At 43.7% G+C, this 23,147-nt stretch overlaps 1 protein-coding gene across 4 annotated transcripts in view; it reads right to left on the bottom strand.

The window, feature by feature from the left end:
- Window positions 1-1,724: 1,724 nt before the first annotated feature.
- Window positions 1,725-23,147, bottom strand: part of cep97 (centrosomal protein 97) — a 118,598-nt gene continuing 97,175 nt past the window's right edge. For all 4 annotated transcript variants that reach the window (XM_072513589.1, XM_072513591.1, XM_072513590.1 and 1 more), the window contains 2 exons: window positions 22,365-22,440; window positions 1,725-6,544 (listed from right to left, as the gene is read on the bottom strand). In XM_072513589.1, the coding sequence (XP_072369690.1) occupies window positions 5,855-6,544; window positions 22,365-22,440 (766 nt within the window). In that variant the 3' untranslated portion in view covers window positions 1,725-5,854. The remainder of the gene's footprint in view (window positions 6,545-22,364; window positions 22,441-23,147) is intronic.

Below are 23,147 nucleotides of genomic sequence, written 5' to 3'. Positions count from 1 at the left end.
GACGTATTATGCCACCCAGTGTAAAGGGCATCCGCGACACTGTGGATGCACCTGTGAACGGACATCTGCGAGATTCAGACAGTCCCCACTTGGCACCTTGAAGAACCCTGTAGCAAAAAGGTTCAAGGCAACTGTCACCTTGATGGGCACTGGCAACGGGTGTCCTATCCCATACCCTATGTTCCAGGTGCATCACCATCGGTGACGCGCTCAGTCTACTTGCTCAGCCATCGGCGACATGCTCAGTCTGGTTGGTCCTCGAATGACAAGCGCTGTGGGTATACAGGAGGCCTGATGCGGCGTTTCCTTCCCACCACCTCCTCGGCCTGTTGGGCGGCTGACTCTCCAGCTTCACCGGCTGGCCCCTGCTTCTTTAGGGCAGGCTCTTGTTCTGCAGGGTCCTCCCCGAGCAGCTCCTGCCCGTGCAGCCTCAGTGCGTCCACAAGGGCCGCCAGGCAGATGCCAACCAATTCTAGTTGGACTCCAAAATCCATTGCCCGCAGGGGGTAAAGGGCAGACAGGTTATCATGGCGAGTACTCCTGTGCCCATCCAGGTCCAACGGGCTACACGGTGGCCCTAGCCTACACTGGCAGCCTCTGCCTCGCATGTCTCCTTTGCCCCCACCCCCCACCCAAATTTAGTAGTGTTAATAAAATTAGTTTAGTTCTTCAAAAAGAGCTTCATGTATCTTTGTAATCACTACGCCTTCCATCCTGGAAATCCCTCACAAAGATCATCACTCTCTGCTCTTCCCCTGCAATGGGGCAGTGCCTTGAATGGATGCACGGAGCGTCAGCACCTGGTAGGCCACTGGTTGCGCCGGACCATGCCCATCCCGTTGATGATTCAGCTGGGGCCTGTGGATCCGAGGGGGTTGGCACTCTGCACATTTACACGCCACAGTGGGCAGTCAGTGGAGTGCACAGCCAGATGGCTGCCTTGCAGGTCGCATCAATGGCGGTCCGTGCCTAGAAACCCCAGACCCAGTGCCCGTATCCTGGTCGCCCCCGCTACTCACGCCGGGCCCGTAGCCAGCAGCACAACCGTCAGGCCACTGTTGTGCCTTTGGAAATTTTTCTTGCCTCCTCTCTCCCTCAGCAGCCCAGCACCTGGTCCCAGTATTGAACAGCGCTCGCCCAAGATCTCCAAGGCGAAAGGGATAGATTCCAATGCCTTGGTTACCTCAGGGAACTACATATTAAATTGACTCCAGCTGTCTCACTCTAATATGCAGATTTGCCAAAAAGTGATCCCGCCCACATTGGGGTGGCTTCACATTGCGATGTCTTGGGAGATTGCGTTAGATCCCGTGAAGCGTGGCAAGCCGGATAAATCCCTGGAGCGGGGTCTCACAACATTTACTGACCACGTTGCTCCACGGCACGCTGCTTTTTGGGCACAGCATGTCCAGTAGATCACGCCTATGGTGTCAGATATGGTGACATATTGCCTCAGCTTTGTACAAACTCAAGTGTCAGTAAATTCCAACACCACTTCAATATCAGATAAAAGGATGCTGAAACACAGTGGCTGGCTATTTAACAGAAAGTTAAAGGCTGTAACTAAATACATTGCTGTTTTCATGTTCAAATGGGCAACAATTCTTAAAATCCTGGCAACACTTTCATCTATTGATTTTAAAGTGGGATTCAGGAGACTACAAAATGGATGGAAATCAATTAAAAGGGAAATTACAAAAGTTCACAAAACCTTTACTCAAAAAGATGCCTGAAAATTTATTTTAATAAGTATTAAAGTATAATACAAAAAAGTACAAAAATGTATTCAAATAAATACAATGTAAACAGTAAACCAGACTCTTCCCCTTCAAATACAGAAATAAAATATTATACTTGAACAAATAAATAGTGGAGCCAATTTTCAGGACAGGTTTTTGGATGAAAAATGTGCTGTCCCTGTCCAAGTTGAGCTGCAACTAAATTTGGTGGGCCAGATGATTATCTTGGCATGATCACACTCTTACATGCATGTTTCCAGATATTGGAATAGAAACAAGAGTAACACTGGGGGCCTAAGCATCAACTGACGCTCTGGTGGCACTCCCACTAGAAAATGGAGAATGCAATGGTTTGGGAGAGATCTGGCACAAGACCACCCATCAGCTTCTGAGTATCTCATTGAAGTGAATATGTTGGTCAGAGGAAGACACAGATTTAAGAGATCTGGGAACAAATACTTGTTCCTGCTTGTACCTATTGAAGGTGCAGACCCTGCTCTGCCTGTTTGCGAATTCCTTGGAACAACAAAGGGGCAGACAGTCAGCAAAAGTCTCTGTCCCATTTTTCATCTTTATGCCAGGATGTTGGTATTTCTTGGGGTCAAAGATCTGGTAAATATGCCCCAGCATCTTTGATATCTCTCCTGAAGCTGCAAATATAGCCACAATTAACTGACCTTCCCAACTGGCACTATGAGGAGACGCAAGTCAGTAACTTCCTGGAGTAAAAGCATTTGTTAAAAAACTTCACCAAACTAGAAAATTATTTAAATTGAAATTCATTAAGAAAGTACATAATTATGATCATAAAGAAAAGGAAATTGCAATACCAGGCACTTTTCTCGAAAGACTTTTCATATCAGCATATCAAACGGAAACAAATTGTGATTTTCAAAGTTAAAACATTATATAAAACCAAAAACTTTAAATCTCTAACGTTCTGATAATTGATAAAGCAGTTTTGGATCAACTGTTGGAAACAACATTGAAATTGCTTACAGTGCTACAAACTCCAATTTTGATAGAGAATAGTTTTTTAGTCTTCACCGACAGTGTGGCATTAGATACCAGGGACAAAGTTCCAACTAGGTACTTCAACTTAATTAACTTTCATCCACAAAATCATTTTGGTTTTGGTCTGAACATTGAGCTCACACCAAAATTAGACCAGGTTATCAGCATGAATAACTAAATTCATCATAACATACAAGTCTGGCAAAGGATCCACTCACTGCAATTTGAAGTTGAATTTCAAAAGAAATCAGGGGAGAAACGAACAATGTGCCATTGTGGATGGCGATAAATTTGATAAAAGCTAATGTTTTGTGTCAACACCAATCATCACAAAACCGTAACTCATTTTTTCTTTCCATCTGATGCAACTTGCATTTGAATTTCAACTTTCAGCATTTGCAATTTTATTTCTACCACATAACAAATGACCTGAGAATTCTTGGGGTGATGGTAGTATTATGCTGCTGATAAAGTCATATATATATATATATATATATGACTTTATGTATATATATGATAGATCTACATGACTCATGCTATAAATCTAATTCTGGGAGCAGTGTATAAAGAAGATTATTTTATAAATTCATAAATTGCTTGTGAATTTTATCAGCTCAAGATTTTGGATTCTTGATCATAGGCTTTGTTATCTGATTTTATTTAAGACAAATGTGATTCCAGTTGACAGTATTGAGAAGGATTCATGTCCCAAAAAAGATTAATATAGCAGTGTCAAATCAGGTTAAATTAGTAAAGTAAATTCATTAAAAAATATATTATCTAACAAAACAAGTGTATTATTGTACAGCTGATAGTCAATAACTTAGAAGGATCAATGGTAATATGATCAATAAAGAAAACCATTCCGAATGATTGCATTTCAAGCACCCACAACAATAAAACAATGTATTGTACATATAAAATATTAAAGGCATTTGTTTAGGTAAAATTTGAAAAAGACAGAAAGCAATCTGGTAGTTAGTTTTTAATTTTACAATGATGAAGAGACAATTGGAATTCATTGATCACATATGTGTGTTCAGTGGGTACTGCGGCACATTTCACTGCAGTATGCACAAATCTGAGGACCGTGTATTTGTTTTGTTTCAGGAATATGCAAATTCGACCCAGATATCAAATCCCTACAGGCAAAAGTAATAACACAATGGAACTTTCATGTGAAAGATTTGAAATTCTTAGTGACATAACACTGTTCATTCCAACTCTTTTCCCATACGGTTATCAATTCTTATATTAGCCCAGAAAATATTTGGGCTCCCAGAGTTTAAATTCACACTTCTGAAGAGATATGCTTCCTTGAACCAACACAAAATAAAAATGAATTTTGCATTGGTTTTATAGAACGTAAGAGTTACCACTACAAATACGTGCACCCAGGTTAGGCCAAAGTTACTGGTCACTTTATACTTAGGATATTATTTCCATTCTTTAAACTGCCATTGGAAAATAAATTTGGTTGAAAAATAAAAAAAATTCTGAGTAAGATTTACATGCATATTTTAGTGCTTAGTTATTTGCCTTAACTTTCAATAAACATTCCTTTACGTCAGGAAGTGTCAAGGATACATGTTTCATGCACTTTATCAATAGCCCTAATAATGCAAACATATATATTTATTTTCTTTAGAGAAAAGGAAACTATAAATCACTCAAATAAAGGATGCAATCTTGCCAGTGTTAGTAATGTTTTCTTCAGTTTTAATCTCTATATCCAAGTTCAATAGCAAATAGACCTATTAGGTCAGATTTGTAGCTTATTCCATGCTACACATCAAAATTTATAGTGAAGCTCAAAAGGAATTGCTCCTAAGCATGTGGCTACACATAACAGGATATAATAGTGATGGGCATAAGCAGGCCATTTTGCTTTTCTTTCTACCATAATTTCACAAAAGTAGTTCTCCAGTAAATTCATTTCCCCCTCCTCTCTGCTGATAGCAGATTCCATTTCACAGGTTCTAGATAACAATAGTCTGCCATGTTTTTTGACAGTGGAAGACATCACAGTGAGTTTGGTTTCATCTTCACCTGCTGCCCACAGACACACAAAGGAAGGATTATGGAATAATGATCAGTAGTAATTTAAATAAAGGAATGCCAAATGTTATTGCAAAGTCCACTACAGCTTTTGTAAGATTAATGGTCATATCTAAGTCTTTCCTGGTCTGCATCTCAAGACCATACTATGTAATGCATCTCGTAAACTTAATTATTGGTTTGAAGGCCCAATACATCTTGCTCTTTCCCAAAGATGGATCTACAAGCTACTCAGCAATACTATAAAATGCACAATCACACACTTTGAGCTGATTTTGGTTTCATATTTAAAACAAAACATCCTACTGGCTACCAAAGCAGATCTCAGATATTGGTTACCTTTTAGAATCCTTGTGACACTCAGAGTGTTTGTCGTAGGGCAAGTTAGAATATTTGTGAAATTATGGTAGTTCACATCTGTCAAAACTACTCGAGTATTATCCTATTTGGTGGAGTTGTGCTCAATCAGTCCGACAAGAGCATCACCTCATTCGCAGAAATAACTAATTGTTGCAATAGTGAGGAATATGTTTTCACCGACAAAAGCTGTGATTAGAGAACAAGATGGCAAACTGATGACATTCAAGATTGCTACTTCAATATGCTTTGCCAGGGTGGGATACAATTTCACACCTATCATACTTCACACGAAAAGTTGATCATCTCAATCATGCCATCCATCATGCTGAGAGGAGGTATGGAGTCACACATGCAGATTGTGAACCAGGATATGGCTCTGAAAGTCCAGAGGGGAAAACCATATTAGACACTAGAGACTGCAAATGATTGCTAGCTGGAACGCTGATGATAAAAATGAAATACAGTAGTAATTGCTAGCATTACATTTAAATCGAATCTTTAAAGAGCTTTTGAAAAGTGTATATTGTCTAATGATAATAATAGCATTTTATTTTTGTGATATTTTTTGCACCATTCAAAACACATTTAGGGTTTAACATTTTGCTTTCACGCAAGTATGCATATTGACAAAAATATTATGAGCTTATTAGCACTGTTCTTAACCCATAACCAATTACAGTTAACTATTTATTTAACAGTGCCTCAGGGACAGCGTCATGTTTTTTTCCTTGCATGTCTATAGAGGCGACAATGTCAGTTTCAATGACACGTTCTTCTGCTTGACAGCGGGCTTCTGGAATCCTGGTACTGCTATCTCCAGACAATTCCACTGAAGCACCAAAGAGGGAAACATCATTGCTGCTGCTGCATTCTGTCCTCTGGCTAAAATTCTCATCATCCTCTGCAGCATCCAACTGCCTTACTGAATTGAGATACTGCAGTATAAGGCTGCTTTCCTGTTCAATGTTGCAGTTTTCTTTATTGCATTGTGTGGGGCTGGAGTCTAGGGCTTCTGGCTCAAGTTTCTTTGTTAGGCACTCGTAGTCTTTGTTCACAATTTCACGGGATACTTCTACAACTGTGCTCGTGCTCCCTGAAGAACTCGGAAGAGAATTCAGGGAAGCTTTGAGACAATTGTGGGTGACGTCTGAAGACTGAAAGCCAGAATCAGGAAATTCTTGCATTGAACATTCCAAGTGAGTATCTTGCCTTGAGGTGGGGCTTAGGTGATTGTTCAAGAGAAATGACTGTGGTGTGTATTCAGATGAATTAATAAACATATGCTGTGGGAGAATGGATTCTTTTGCATCAGAGTGCAATACTACATTTTGCTTCTGGGTCATGCACATCTGCCATTCCTGGAGGCTCTGAACCTGCATCAAAAAGGAAAGAAATAAAAATAAAAAAACTAATTTAAAGACATCGCATCTAAACATCTTATTGAGGTCCATAGGGTGAAATGCATACATATATTTTATGCTCTTAATATTAATTTGTATTCACTTCTCAATGGGTTGAATGTTAACACCAAAGAACGAGTGGGCTGAGTTCAGGCCAGATGTTAACATTTTAAAACCCATCTCTAACCAGTGTGCTGATTCACATAGTGTTACTTTGTGTGTTATACAATTGGACAGGAAGACCAATAGATTATGGATTTGTAAAGACTCACTGCTGTTATATCAGTGTTGCCAGAGTCCACTAGACCGTTAAAAACGGTTGGAGAGGGAATCTCTGGAGATTCTGTGCAATCACTACCATTGTGACTGGAGTGAGAGCGTGTTAACAGACGTGGCCATTGTCGGTGGCAACATATGTCCGAGGACTTCAGATGGATTATGGCAGTTGGTGAATGTGATTCAAGGGTCAAAACAATTGAATGAGAAGTGAGAGATCCTACATTAATATGGCCAGTCGTGACCATAAAGGGCCAAAGAAGTGGCTACAGAGAGACAAATACCTTGTAAAGTAGCCTTTACAGGGACATCTAAAATTGTTAATGTATTAGTTGAACTCTTGTGGCATTGCACATGGGAGTCAACAATCAAGTGTAGTTTTCAGGTGAAATAATGCTTGAGGCTGGAGAATAATTGGATCAGAGCATGTGAATGCAATTCAGACCCCATTTTAAAGTCATTCACTTATTGCTTATTTTTATAATGTTTTTTTGTTTGCTTTAATAATGGAAACTTTCAATGTCAACTTGTCACATAGTAATTACAACCCCCCTTCCTTGTGTAAAAATCTAACAGTAGATGAGCAAAAGACAAATTGGGAAATATAAACTAATTGGCAAATAAAATATTTAATCTTTTACCAGCAGAAAAGAGGATTCAAAATTGACTATCAAGTGAAGGGGATCACGAATGCCAACTTGTCAGGCTCTGAGTTAACACTGTTATGGGCCAGGGTTTAGAGAACCCCAAAGTGTACCATGGAGTTCACCTGACCCACAACTTTTAATAGATTGTGGTATGGGGAGCACACGGCCCACTCTGCAGGTGTGGGACAGCAGAAATGGAAAAGTATTTTTTTTTAAAGCAAAACATTGGGCGGGATTCTCCGAAATGGAGTCAGAGTGTTTGCGCCGTCGTGAACGCCGTCGAGGTTCACGACGGCGTGAAACGACCCCTATCCCGACTGATTCAGGGCCCGATAATGGGCTAGGAGCGGCGCCGCGTCATTTACACGCGGCAGGCCTTGGCGCAAAGGCGGCGCCGCATACATGACGCGGCCGGTGCCGCATAACTGGCGTCACCCGCGCATGCGGGGGTTGGCCGGCGCCAACCCGCGCATGCGTGGTTGCCGTCCTCTCCGAGTCCGCCCCGCAAGAAGATGTCAGACGGATCTTGCGGGGCTGCGGAAGAAAGGAGGTCCTCCTTCAGAGAGGACGGTGGGCACCGATCGCGGGTCAGACCCCATTTGAGGCAGGATCCCCCCCCCCCCCCCCCCAGCGATCCTGCGCTGTTCCCGCCGGCAGCGACCAGGTGTGGACGCCGCCGGGGGGAACCCGCTGTTTTGGGCTTGCCGCTCGGCCCATCTGGGCCTGAGAATAGCAGGGGTGCCGGAGAATCGCCATTTTGGGTGTCTCGGGCGATTCTCCGGCCTGCGCCGCGCGGAACTCGACGGGGCCGTTCTCGCCGCTTGGGAGAATCGCGGGAGGGCTTCGGACCGGCGTCGCGGGAAAATCTGGCGACCCAGGCGATTCTCCCAACCGGCGCGGGAGCGGAGAACCGCGCCCAATGTTTCTTCTATGAACTCAAGTTAACCTTTTTAAAACATAGTGAACATCTTAGCAACCATTAATTCCACACTAATTAATCCTTAATAACTTCCCAAACAACATCCAGAAGACAAAAGAAACACCTTTCAACAGAAGCACATCAGGTTTACATTCACTACTGAGAACATTTATAATTTTGATTTGATTTGATTTATTATTGTCACATGTATTAGTATACAGTGAAAAGTATTGTTTCTTGCATGCTATACAAACAGTGCATACCGTACATAGGGAAGGAAGGAGAGACTGCAGATTATAATGTTACAGTTATAGCAAGGTGTAGAAAAAAGATCAACTTAATACGAGGTAGGTCCATTCAAATGTCTGATGGCAGTAGGGAAGAAGCTGTTCTTGAGTCGGTTGGTACGTGACCTTAAACTATGGTATCTTTTTCCTGACGGAAGAAGGTGGAAGAGAGTATGTCCGGGGTGCGTGGGGTCCTTAATTATGCTGGCTGCCTTTCTGAGACAGTGGGAATTATAGATAGAGTCAATGGATGGGAGGCTGGTTTGCATGATGGACTGGGCTTCATTCACAACCTTTTGTAGTTTCCTGCTGTCTTGGGCAGAACAGGCTCCATACCAAGCTGTGATACAACCAGAAAAAATGCTTTCTATGGTGCATCTGTAGAAGTTGGTGAGGGTCGTAGCTGATATGCCAAATTTCCTTAGTCTTCTGAGAAAGTAGAGTCGTCGGTGGGCTTTCTTAACTATAGTGTCGGCATAGGGGGACCAAGACAGGTGTACAGGTGACCTGTACACCTAAAAACTTGGAAGCTCTCGACCCTTTCTACTTCGTTCCCATTGAGGTAGACAGGGGCATGTCCTCCACTACACTTCCGAATTCACCAAATGATCGAGAGATAGTCTTTGCATGGCAGAGAGAACAGCAGTACACCTGCTTTGTCTGGCTTCAGCTCCAACACTGAAAACAAAACCAAAAAAACAGACACACCCAAGCTTTTCTCAAAGTGAAACTAAAAAGCAGAGCCAGAGCTCAGCTCCACCCACAGTCTGACATCACTGCAGTAACATGAGCAGACAGACATTTCTTAAAGTGACATTCTCATTACACCTCCCCTCCAAGACAAAAAAATAAACCATCAACTTCAAGATGGTTTCATTTTTCACCTTTTCACTATCCTTTAAGAAATGCACACAATAAATATACTTTTTTGTTTTAAAAAACCCACACGCAAACAGGTACAATAATATAGCCCTTTTTTTTTCTTCTTCCTCCAACTGGAATCCTTCTCGATTGACAGTCTCTTTCAACAAGAAGGTCTCTGCACGATCCATCCATTTCTCTACGCCTCGGCATGTCTCTTTAAAGTCAGATACTTTAGTTCAATCTGTTCACAGAGTCCCTTGTAATTCTCCAACACAGGAGCATTGGTTATCACAGCTTTCAGGCAGTCAAATGCCTGTTGAAACTCCGCTGTCCACTGAAATTTGTGACGTTTCTTCAGCAAGTCCATCAGTGGAGCAATCTCGCTACAAAACTTTTGCACAAATGTTCAATCAAATCCACTCATGCCAAGAAATCGCATTATTTCCCTCTGTGATGAAGGTATTGGAAACTCCTCAATAACAGTGGTTTCCCCATCCCTTGTGACTATTCGACCCTGTCCAATTGTATGGCCAAGGAAAGTGACTTGGGCTTTTTCATATTCACTTTTGGCTAGATTTATCAACAAACCCACCTCCTGAAGTCAATTGAATAACTCCATCAGATGTTTTAAATGATCTCTCCATGTCTGGCTGAAAATTACCAGATCGTCGATGTATACCGCACAATTGGGTAATCCTGAAACAACTTTGTTAGTTAACCGTTGAAATGTGGCTGGGGCGTTTTTCATGCCAAATGGCATAACTTTGAATTGGTATATACCACCTGGAGTCACAGAATCTTCGCCCTTTTGGATAAAGCTACCTGCCAGTAACCTTTAACTAAATCCAATTTGGAAATAAAAGCTGATTGTCCCACTTTCTCAATGCAATCCTCCAAACGTGGGATAGGATAAGAGTCAGATCTTGTAACTGCATTAACCTTTCTATAGTCCATGCACAACCGTTAGGTACCGTCTGGTTTTGGTACCATCACTAAGGGTGAGCTCCATTACTGCAACCCACTTCAAATATGCCATTTTTAAACATACTCTCAATCTCTTTGTTAACCTGTGCCAATTTTAACGGGTTAAGCCTATATGGATGTCGTTTGATTGGATCAGCATTTCCCACATTTACATCATGCATAGTCATTTTAGTACATCCCAATTTATCTCTACAAACTTGCCCACGTGATATCAATAACTCTTTTAGGTCAGTCCGTTTTTCCTCTGGAAGGTAACTCAACAATTTATCCCAATTTTTAAAAACCTCCTCATTTTCCAATTTAATTTGAGGTATGTCAAATTCACAGTCACCTGGATTTGGTTCGTCACTTTGAGTTAGAATCATTAAAACCTCCTCCTTTGTCTCTCCTTCCCCTTCAGAGTACCTTTTAAGCATATTCACATGACACACTCGGTGAGTCTTCCTTCTATCTGGTGTTTTTACCACATAATTCACCTCACTTAATTTCCTTTCAATCTGATAAGGTCCACAAAACCTAACTTTTAAAGGTTCGCCTATCACTGGTAACAACACTAAAACTTTATCTCCACGAACTTTGGATTTCTTGTCTGCTACCCATTTCATTACATGTTGTGCAACTTTTAAATGTTGTCTCGCCAATTCACCTGCCCTATTTAATCGTTCCCTAAAATTTGACACTTAATCCAATAATGTAATTTCCGATTGCTCACTCACCAATTTTTTCTTAATCAATTTAAATGGACCTCTTAAGTGATGACCAAAAATTAGTTCAAAAGGACTAAATTTGGGTGACTCATTAGGTGCATCCCTAATTGCAAACATTACAAATGGAATTCCTTTATCCCAATCCTCTGGATAATCTTGACAATAAGCCCTCAATATTAAATGTCTGATGCCACCTTTCTAACACTCCCTGCGATTCTGGATGGTATGCAGTTGATTTAAATTGTTTTATTCCTAAGCTATCCATAACTTCTTTGAATAGCCTTGAGCTAAAATTCCATCCTTAATCCGATAGTATTTCTGTGGGTAGTCCATATCTAGTAAAGAATTTACATAATTCCTCCGCAATCTTTTTAGCTGTAATATTACATACTGGAATGGCGACTGGAAACCTAGTAAACACTCCATTATAGTCAAAAGATATTGATTCCGGATGCGGCGATGACCAGCTGAGTCGCACGTTTCGGCAGCTCCCGGTGAAACAGACTTTTGGGCTCTTGATAGGAGTCCCAACGGCAATTTTGACGGCTAAAAACACTGTGCGGTAAACCAGAAGGGAATCCCCCCTGGATACGGATGAAAAAAGGAGGAGAAAGTGGCCGGATTGCAGTGGATCCTTTAGAACAGCGGCAAGGAAGGCAAGCAAAAACCAAGATGGCGTCAGAAGGTGGCAGTTTAACATGGGGCCCTGAACAACAAGAGTTCTTGAAATGCTGTGTGGAAGAGCTCAAAAAGGAAATGAAGAAAGAGCTGTTGGCCCCGATACTACAGGCGATCGAAGGGCTAAATGAGGAACAAAAGACCCAGGAGCGGGAGCTTCGGGTCGTGAAGGCAAAGGCAGCCGAGAATGAGGATGACATACAGGGCCTGGTGGTGAAGACGGAGACGCATGAGGCACATCAGAAACGATGTGTGGAAAGGTTGGAGGCACTGGAGAACAACGCAAGGAGGAACAACCTGAGGATTCTCGGTCTTCCTGAAGGTGCGGAGGGAGCGGACGTCGGGGCATATGTGAGCACGATGCTGCACTCGTTAATGGGAGCGGAGGCCACGGCGGGTCCGTTGGAGGTGGAGGGAGCATACCGAGTGATGGCGCGAGGACCTAGAGCAGGAGAAATTCCCAGAGCCATAGTGGTGAGATTCCTCCGTTTTAAGGATAGAGAAATGGTCCTTAGATGGGCAAAGAAAACTCGGAGCAGTAAATGGGAGAACGCGGTGATCCGCGTTTATCAAGACTGGAGTGCGGAGGTGGCGAGAAGGAGGGCGAGCTTTAATCGGGCCAAGGCGGTGCTTCATAAAAAGAAGATAAAATTTGGAATGCTGCAACCGGCAAGACTGTGGGTCACATATCGAGGGAGGCACCACTACTTTGAGACGGCGGATGAAGCGTGGACTTTTATTGTGGAAGAAAAACTGGAATGAGCGGGTTATTAAAAAGAACGTTTGAACAAAGTGGTGGGGCGAATGTGGGGGGGCGAAGAGGGGGGTTATAAAGGGGGGAAAGAGGAGTTTTATGTACTAATCCTGTGAGGTGGTAACTTTTCTCTCTTCCACAGGTGGTGATGGGGGGAGGAGGGGAGGTGGAGGAGATGGGGCGTTGGCCATTGGGGGCGGGGCCAAGGGAGAAGCGCGGGCTTGGTTCCCGCGCTATGATAATCATGGCGGGAATAGAGAAGCAGGAAGGAGGGGGCGTCGCACGGTGCGAGCCGAGGTCACGGGGGGAAGCCGAGGTCGGCCAGAGTTTGCTGACTTCTGGGAGCAACATGGGGGGAGTAATTACGCTAGCGGGGGATCTAGCGGGGAGGGTGGAAGAGGGGAATTACTGGGTTGCTGCTGCTGGGGAGAGGGGGGAGCTGGTATGGAAGGGGATGGGCGGGGGGGGGGGGCACCGCCTGGGGGAGATACAGCTGTGTGGGAACCGGGTGAGGAGCTGGAAAAAGGGGATGGCTAATCGACAAGGGGGGGGGGGGGGGGGGGTAGGAAGCCTCCCAACCCGGCTGATCACGTGGAACGTGAGAGGGCTGAACGGGCCGATAAAGAGGGCACGGGTACTCGCACACCTTAAGAAACTTAAGGCAGATGTGGTTATGTTACAGGAAACGCACCTGAAACTGATAGACCAGGTTAGGCTACGCAAAGGATGGGTGGGGCAGGTGTTCCATTCAGGGCTAGATGCGAAAAACAGGGGGGTGGCTATATTAGTGGGGAAGCGGGTAATGTTCGAGGCAAAGACTATAGTGGCGGATAACGGGGGCAGATACGTGATGGTGAGTGGCAAACTACAGGGGGAGACGGTGGTTTTGGTAAACGTATATGCCCCGAACTGGGATGATGCCAATTTTATGAGGCGGATGCTAGGACGCATTCCGGACCTAGAGATGGGAAAGCTGATAATGGGGGGAGATTTTAATACGGTGTTGGAACCAGGGCTGGATAGGTCGAAGTCCAGGACTGGAAGGAGGCCGGCAGCAGCCAAGGTACTTAAAGATTTTATGGAGCAGATGGGAGGTGTAGACCCGTGGAGATTTAGCAGACCTAGGAGTAAGGAGTTCTCGTTTTTCTCCTATGTCCATAAAGTCTACTCGCGAATAGACTTTTTTGTGCTGGGAAGGGCGTTGATCCCGAAGGTGAGGGGAACGGAGTATACGGCTATAGCCATTTCGGATCACGCTCCACACTGGGTAGACTTGGAGATAGGGGAGGAAACAGGAGGGCGCCCACCCTGGAGAATGGACATGGGACTAATGGCAGATGAGGGGGGGGGGGGGGTGTCTAAGGGTGAGGGGGTGCATTGAAAAGTACTTGGAACTCAATGATAATGGGGAGGTCCAGGTGGGAGTGGTCTGGGAGGCGCTGAAGGCGGTGGTTAGAGGGGAGCTGATATCAATAAGGGCACATAAAGGGAAGCAGGAGAGTAAGGAACGGGAGCGGTTGCTGCAAGAACTTTTGAGGGTGGACAGACAATATGCGGAAGCACCGGAGGAGGGACTGTACAGGGAAAGGCAAAGGCTACATGTAGAATTTGACTTGCTGACTACGGGCACTGCAGAGGCACAATGGAGGAAGGCACAGGGTGTACAGTACGAATATGGGGAGAAGGCGAGCAGGTTGCTGGCATACCAATTGAGGAAAAGGGGAGCAGCGAGGGAAATAGGGGGAGTGAGGGATGAGGAAGGAGAGATGGAGCGGGGAGCGGAGAGAGTGAATGGAGTGTTCAAGACATTTTATAAAAAATTATATGAAGCTCAACCCCCGGATGGGAGGGAGAGAATGATGGGCTTCTTGGATCGGCTGGAATTTCCCAAGGTGGAAGAGCAGGAAAGGGTGGGACTGGGAGCACAGATCGAGGTAGAAGAAGTGGTGAAAGGAATTAGGAGCATGCAGGCGGGAAAGGCCCCGGGACCGGATGGATTCCCAGTCGAATTCTACAGAAAATATGTGGACTTGCTCGCCCCGGTATTGACGAGGACCTTTAATGAGGCAAAGGAAAGGGGACAACTGCCCCAGACTATGCCTGAAGCAACGATATCGCTTCTCTTAAAGAAGGAAAAGGACCCGCTACAATGCGGGTCCTATAGACCTATTTCCCTCCTAAATGTAGATGCCAAGATCCTGGCCAAGGTAATGGCAATGAGAATAGAGGAATGTGTCCCGGGGGTGGTCCACGAGGACCAAACTGGGTTTGTGAAGGGGAGACAGCTGAACACGAATATACGGAGGCTGTTAGGGGTAATGATGATGGCCCCACCAGAGGGGGAAACGGAGATAGTAGTGGCGATGGATGCCGAGAAAGCATTTGATAGAGTGGAGTGGGATTATTTGTGGGAGGTGTTGAGGAGATTTGGTTTTGGAGAGGGGTATGTTAGATGGGTGCAGCTGTTGTATAGGGCCCCGATGGCGAGCGTGGTCACGAATGGACGGGGATCTGCATATTTTCGGCTCCATAGAGGGACAAGGCAGGGATGCCCTCTGTCCCCATTATTGTTTGCACTGGCGACTGAGCCCCTGGCAATAGCGTTGAGGGATTCCAAGAAGTGGAGGGGAGTACTTAGAGGAGGAGAAGAACACCGGGTATCTTTGTATGCGGACGATTTGCTACTAAACGTGGCAGACCCGGCGGAGGGGATGCCAGAAATAATGCGGATACTTGGGGAGTTTGGGGATTTTTCAGGGTATCAATTGAACATGGGGAAAAGTGAGTTGTTTGTGGTGCATCCAGGGGAGCAGAGTAGAGAAATAGAAGACCTACCGTTGAGGAAGGTAACAAGGGACTTTCGTTACCTGGGGATCCAGATAGCCAAGAATTGGGGCACATTGCATAGGTTAAATTTAACGCGGTTGGTGGAACAAATGGAGGAGGATTTCAAGAGATGGGATATAGTATCCCTGTCACTGGCAGGAAGGGTGCAGGCGGTTAAGATGGTGGTCCTCCCGAGATTCTTCTTTGTGTTTCAGTGCCTCCCGGTGGTGATCACGAAGGCTTTTTTAAAAAGGATTGAAAAGAGCATCATGGGTTTTGTGTGGGCCGGGAAGACCCCGAGAGTGAGGAAGGGATTCTTACAGCGTAGCAGGGATAGGGGGGGGCTGGCACTACCGAGCCTAAGTGAGTATTATTGGGCCGCTAATATTTCAATGGTGAGTAAGTGGATGGGAGAGGAGGAGGGAGCGGCGTGGAAGAGATTAGAGAGGGCGTCCTGTAGGGGGACTAGCCTACAGGCTATGGTGACAGCCCCATTGCCGTTCTCACCGAGGAACTACACCACAAGCCTGGTGGTGGTGGCTACACTGAAGATTTGGGGACAGTGGCGATGGCATAGGGGAAAGACTGGAGCCTTGGGGGGGTCCCCGAAAAGAAACAACCATAGGTTTGCCCCGGGGGGAATGGATGGGGGATATGGAATGTGGCAAAGAGCAGGAATAACGCAACTGAAAGATCTGTTTGTGGATGGGAAGTTCGCGAGTCTGGGAGCGCTGACCGAGAAATATGGGTTGCCCCAAGGGAATGCATTCAGGTATATGCAACTGAGGGCTTTTGCGAGGCAACAGGTGAGGGAATTCCCGCAGCTCCCGACACAAGAGGTGCAGGACAGAGTGATCTCAAAGACATGGGTGGGGGATGGTAAGGTGTCAGATATATATAGGGAAATGAGGGACGAAGGGGAGACTATGGTAGATGAACTAAAAGGGAAATGGGAAGAAGAGCTGGGGGAGGAGATCGAGGAGGGGCTGTGGGCAGATGCCCTAAGCAGGGTAAACTCGTCGTCCTCGTGTGCCAGGCTAAGCCTGATTCAGTTTAAGGTATTACACAGGGCGCATATGACTGGAGCACGGCTCAGTAAATTTTTTGGGGTGGAGGATAGGTGTGCGAGGTGTTCGAGAAGCCCAGCGAATCATACCCATATGTTTTGGTCATGCCCGGCACTACAGGGGTTTTGGATGGGGGTGACAAAGGTGCTTTCAAAAGTAGTGGGGGTCCGGGTCGAACCAAGCTGGGGGTTGGCTATATTTGGGGTTGCACAAGAGCCGGGAGTGCAGGAGGCGAGAGAGGCCGATGTTTTGGCCTTTGCGTCCCTAGTAGCCCGGCGCAGGATATTGTTAATGTGGAAAGAAGCCAAGCCCCCAGGGGTGGAGACCTGGATAAATGACATGGCAGGGTTTATAAAGCTAGAGCGGATTAAGTTCGTTCTAAGGGGGTCGGCTCAAGGGTTCACCAGGCGGTGGCAACCGTTCGTCAAATACCTCGCAGAAAGATAGATGGAATGGAAAAAAGAAGGCAGCAGCAGCAGCCCAGGATCGGGGGGGGGGGGGGGGGAGGAACCAGAAGGACTCTCAGGGTTGTTAATATATACTGTATAATATGTATAGGTCGTTGCGACAGATAATTATATATTGGACTGTTAAATTATATTTTTGGAGAGTGTTACTTGTGATAAGGGTTAGTTTTCATTTTTGTTATTTATTATTTATTCATTTTTGTTTATAAAATAGGTCATTGTTATTTGTGTTGTTATAATATTGTGTAAAGGATGCACAATGTACTGTGTTGGTTGACCAAAAATTTTCAATAAAATATTTATTAAAAAAAAAAGATATTGATTCCTACTTTTCGTTTTCGGAAGCGGTCCTACGCAATCAATTCGGACCCTTGTAAAAGGTTCCTCAAATGCTGGAATGGGTATTAAGGTCGCTGTGTTTATCACTGCTTGAGGTGTCCCTTGACATGTGTGACATGATTGACAAAATTTAACTACATCTTTATGTAGTCCAGGCCAATAAAAATGTTTTTGGATTTTAGCTTGAGTTTTCCTTATTCCCAAATGACCTCCCACTGGTACATCATGTGCAACTCGCAACACCTCCTTGCTCTACCCTACCGGCAATAATACTTGATGAATGTCTGCCCACTTTTCATCCGCCTGCATAAGTAAAGGTCTCCATTTTCTCATCAAGACATCACTTTTACGGTAATAACACTCTGGTATACATGCAGATTCCTCTTCTCACCATAGTGATGGTACCAATACCAGACGGTACCTAACGGTTGTATGCTTTCTGATACATCCGGTTTATTTCTACATCTTTCTGTTGTAACTCCGCCAATTTTCCTGAACTAAAAATATCCTCCTCATCCTCCACCTGTTCTTGTTCTTTTTCAACCATCTGATCAAAAATAGTTTCTGATAATTGCCCTTCCACTTCATCCTTCACTCTTTGATTTCTCCTCTTGTCTTAACCTGTGACTTTGCAACCTTGTTACTACACAATCCGGAAAAATCTCAGGATATTCGTCCTTCAACACTTCAGTTGTCTGATTTGCCACTGTCTTATCAACCACAGTAGGCATTACTCCCACCTGCGATCCAGCTATATCATTACCCAAGATAAACTGCATTCCTGGACAAGATAGTTTCTCTATTACTCCTACTACCACTTCACCTCTCTTCACTGGACTTTCCAATCTTACCTTATATAATTGACCACTACTCCTCTCACCCTGAATTCCACATAGTACCACCTTTTCTGGCAATTTTCTTCCCAAACTACATAACTCCTCACCTCTTACCATTAAAGATTGACTAGCTCCCGTATCTCTTAAAATTGTGACTTCTTCACCTACACATGAGTAAACTTTACCCACATAAGTAAATTCTTTAAAGAGATCTGGCACCTTATTATCAATAGCCTCTTGATCAGGCTGTACAATCTTTTGCACCTCCTCTGCTTCACTTGGGCTTTCCTTTACCACTTCAACAAACCCCACTGTCTTATCCTGTTTTACCATATCAGCCTTCCCAGTGCTTTTCTTCAACCACCAACACGGTGACTTTACATGGCCTAGTTTATTACAGTGAAAACATTTGAAACTTTTCATTTCTTTTCCACCCTCCTGGATTTCATTTTTAATCTGAGGTACACTCTCCTTATTATCTCCCATCAGATCACCTTTACCTCTACCACTTGAGTATTTCTCATGTCCCCAGTTTCTGTCCCTCACAGGCTGAAACTGATGTTGGAAACCAAGCTTTGATTTATGAACTAATTCATAATCATCTGCCATTTCTGCTGCTACATCAGGAATTGAAATTTTAAACTCCTCCAAAAGTATAATTTCTCTGAGAGCTTCATACGTTTGGTCTATTTTCAAAGCCCTTATCCACCTATCAAAGTTACTCTGTTTGATCCTTTCAAACTCCATGTATGTTTGACCAAATTATTTCCTTAAATTTCTAAACCTTTGTAGGCTTCAGGCACTAGTTCATATGCACCGAAGATGGATTTTTTCACCTCCTCATACGTCCCAGATACCTCCTCCGGTAGTGATGCAAACACTTCACTAGCCCTACCTACCAGCTTTGTTTGAATCAGTAATACCCACATGTCCTGTGGACATTTCATTTGTTTAGCGACCTTCTCAAATGAAATGAAAAAGGCTTCCTTCCATCTCCTTCTCGTCAAACCTTGGACATATTTAAATAGATCCTCACCATGCCTTTGACTATGCTGCTCTTTCTTACTATCCTCATCACTGTCATCCAACTGTACGTTTCCCTTTACGTCCACCAATTTTAACTGACTGTCATGTTTCATGGCCATTTTCTGAAGTTCAAACTCTCTCTCTTTATCTTTTTCCCTGATCTGTATCTCCCTTTCCCTTTCTTTTTGTTCTGCTAGGGCTATTCTTTCTTTTCTCCTTTCTTCGCTCTCCTCTTTTTTACCTCTCTCTCTCGCTCGTATACAAGCTGCTTTAATTCTTTCTCATGTTCCATTTGTTTGATTTGTAACAGAATTTTTGCCATTTCCAATGAGTCAAACTGTATCTCAGGCAACTTTAAATGCTTAGCCACTGCCATAATTACCTCACATCTTGTTGCATTTTGTTAGGTAATGTTAACTGCAATGTTTTTGCCAAATCTAACAGTCTGTTTTTAATCTCTGTCCGTAAGGTACTGCGTGTGACCGTCTCCACCCCCAAAAACGTCAGAGCCACACTCCCTACTTAAACTGGAATACCACACCTGAAAACCAACCACAATATGCTCACCCCTCACTGTCTTTAAGTTCACTAAGCCAATCCAATAGATAGACTTTTACCCCCCTCGAGCCCCCAATTTGTTATGGGCCAGGGTTTGGAGAACCCCAAAGTGTATCATGGAGTTCACCTGACCCACACCTTTTAATAGAGAGTGTGGTATGGGGAGCACACGGCCCACTCTACTGGTGTGGTACAGCAGAAATGGCAAAGTATGTTTTAAAGCTAAACAATGTTTATTCTACGAACTCAAGTTAACCTTTTTAAAATATAGTGAACATCTTAGCAACCATTAATTCAAATACAACCCCCAAGAATACAACACTAAGTAACCTTAATAACTTCTCAAACAACATTCAGAAGACAAAAGAAACACATTTTAACAGAAGCACACCAGGTTTACATTCACTACTGAGAACATTTGTAATTCTGAATTCACCAAATGATCAAGAGATAGTCTTTTCATGGCAGAGAGAACACCTGCTTTGTCTGGCTTCAGCTCCAACACGGAAAACAAAACCAAAAAAACACAGACACACCCAAGCTTTTCTCAAAGTGAAACTAAAAAGCAGAGCCAGAGCTCAGCTCCACCTAAACTCTGACATCACTGTAGTAACATGAGCAGACAGACATTTCTTAAAGTGACATTCTCATGACAACATGCTGAATTGACAGGTGCAGCTTATTGTACAGCTCTCTACACATAAAATTGACTTATTAATGCTGGGTTTAGGTGCTTCGGAGACCAGATCATCAGGGCCCCATTATGCTGAACTGACTGAACAGTAAGGGGCAGAGAGTAATTTTTACAATGCAAAAAAACATTAGCGAGCTGGGTTGGGTGGAAGTGTGAGAGGTGTAGGAGGCAATAAATTATAGAAACACATTGGGCCCTTTGACATCCTCGGACTGGCAATCAGCGTCAGATTCCATGAAATCTTGTCCGTGCCTGTCTCGCTCAGCCTTCCAAAAGGTGAGATCCAAGCAGCGCACCTGACCCTGGTGCCCAGTGTCGCAGTCCAGCAGAGTCGGATTGAAGGATGACACGCCCATCTTTTTTTTACACCACTAGCTTGTATCGGGGTGAGGGAGGAGTCCCCTGGTGAAGTCAGGGTGATGGAGGAGAATTTGGGTGGAGTCCTGAGTAGGAGCCAGACTGGGACTTTACAATGGTTATCTAGGAATTAGAAGAAGGTGTTTTAATTCTTTAAAGTTATTCTGGGTAACTATTTGTGCAGCACAACCAGAACCATCCAAATTTTGAGATTTAAACCACATTTTCAGATGGTTCCGCGTGCAGGACAATTGCCCAAAGGAAGGTTGCACTTCAGGACAATTGCCATGCAAACCCTGACTGTGGAGCTTTCAAGAGGGATTTCCCAGCATATTTTTGAAGTACTCCCTAAATCTGATTTGTGAAGTTCAAAAGTTACATCCCACAATATTTGATTTTAATCAATGATATACTTTCTTATATCAGTATGACTGTTGGCTCAAAAACATAGGCTGTTCCACAGCAAATTGGCAGTGAGATTTTGCAATTGAACGTAGGCTGGAACATTTTTTAAACTGTGAAATGAACATACTATTTGACAATCATTGTTTTTGCAGCTAATATTATGTGGCTTCTATTGAATACTGTCACAGCAACATTTGTAGGTGTAATGGATACTGTGGGTAAACCTTTGGCAGCTTTCTTTTGGGCTTTCCCATCGTCAGAATCTGGCATAGGACTTTTCAATGTAATTTAAAATGGAAAATATGGAAAGGGTGAGTGTCAGTGCAAGAGAGAGCCCAAAGCTCTCTACACATATAAGCCCCTGAGGGGTATAAACTGTAACTACTGAGCCAAACAGTTGGCTGCTAAAGCACAGTTAACGGACACAACCATTTTGGTTCCTCTGCTCTACATGCAACAATAATGATATATTTCTATTGTTGCTTTATGTACCTCCTTGGTGTTCAGAGAAAATAATTACATTTTATTTTAAGATCTCCCAAGCTTCAGTACTGCATAGGTCCTTTCTCAATGAAGCATTAATACTGAATAAGTAATTGTCACCACAGTCCCAGAGGACCATAGGCTGTTCTCCGCTTTGGGAGCTGACTGATGGTGATTTAACCTGAGGGTCACCACACCCTCGGCGAAGGGCAAGGTTGAGAAGGCTGGTACAGGAATTGAACCTGTACTGTTGGCATTGCTCTGCATCACGAACCAGCTGTCCAACCAACTGATTCCTGTACCAGACGGGGTTATACATGAAGGCCCCTCTTCTCAATCTCCCAAAGAAGAGAGCAGCCTATGGTCCTCTGGGAACGTGGTGACATTTCTTTTACTGGATAAGTCAAAATGTTTCCTATTTTGTTGATACTACTTTGATTATTGCTGCTATGAACTCCCTTTCCCATTCTTCACAACTTTGGTGTGATGTACAATATGGCATAGCCTACAATTAGCCTACAATTGCCAATTTTGAAAAACACATACTTGGTAATGGGAATAGACCCACTTACTTCGGCGATAAGCAACTCGTTAGGCCACAAACACAAAGAGAAGTTACCTGATTCCATAAAAACTTTACAGCTTCTTCTTGCACCATCCTTTGAATGCGTTCTTCCTCACATTCTTTCCTCCATCTGAAAAGACCCAAACATAGAACAAAATGAAATGAAGATTAAAATATTTTTTGGAAAGCACCTATTCAAAAGGGAGGGGCTGCATCTCAATAGGACTGGGGCCTGAGGACTTGCGGGAAGGCTCACTGATGGTTGGGGACGATGTAAACTAAATTTTCAGGGGTATGGGCACCAGCATACAGAAGTAGAAGAGAGGAATAAAATGTGTAAGTTAAAATAGTAGGCAGTAAATGAGAAGGGAAAAATTCCATATCAAATCGGAACAGAGCAAGAGGAAATAGTAAGTTTTGGGTTTTCAGGTAGTTTCAGAATAAGTAAAAAAAGTAAAAAAGTCTAAATTAGGGTTACCATGCATGTAAATGTGTGGTAAATAAGATTGGTAAATTACAGGCTCAGTTTGTCATGTGCACAAAATTATATAGTAGCCCTTTTCATCCTCAAGTGAAGGTATCCCTGCAAATATGTAAAGATTTGCAGTTTTAGTCCAAGCAGTAAATTGAAAGGGAACATGGTTGGAGAATCATGTTTTTAACAGAGAAAGTGGGACATCAATGCTGAATATAAAAGTGGGGTTATATGGGCATTTTCGGAATTTTATGGATTATTTTCAACTGCCACACAAATATATTTAAAGCTCAAATGAACCATTGGTTCTACAGTCAGAAATGTAACTTTTCTTGTATCAAGCTTTTGATCTAGGTTTGAAT

The sequence above is a fragment of the Scyliorhinus torazame genome, chromosome 8 (genome assembly GCF_047496885.1).
Source record: "Scyliorhinus torazame isolate Kashiwa2021f chromosome 8, sScyTor2.1, whole genome shotgun sequence".
NCBI lineage: Eukaryota > Metazoa > Chordata > Chondrichthyes > Carcharhiniformes > Scyliorhinidae > Scyliorhinus > Scyliorhinus torazame.
This window is presented reverse-complemented; position numbering and strand designations above follow the sequence as displayed.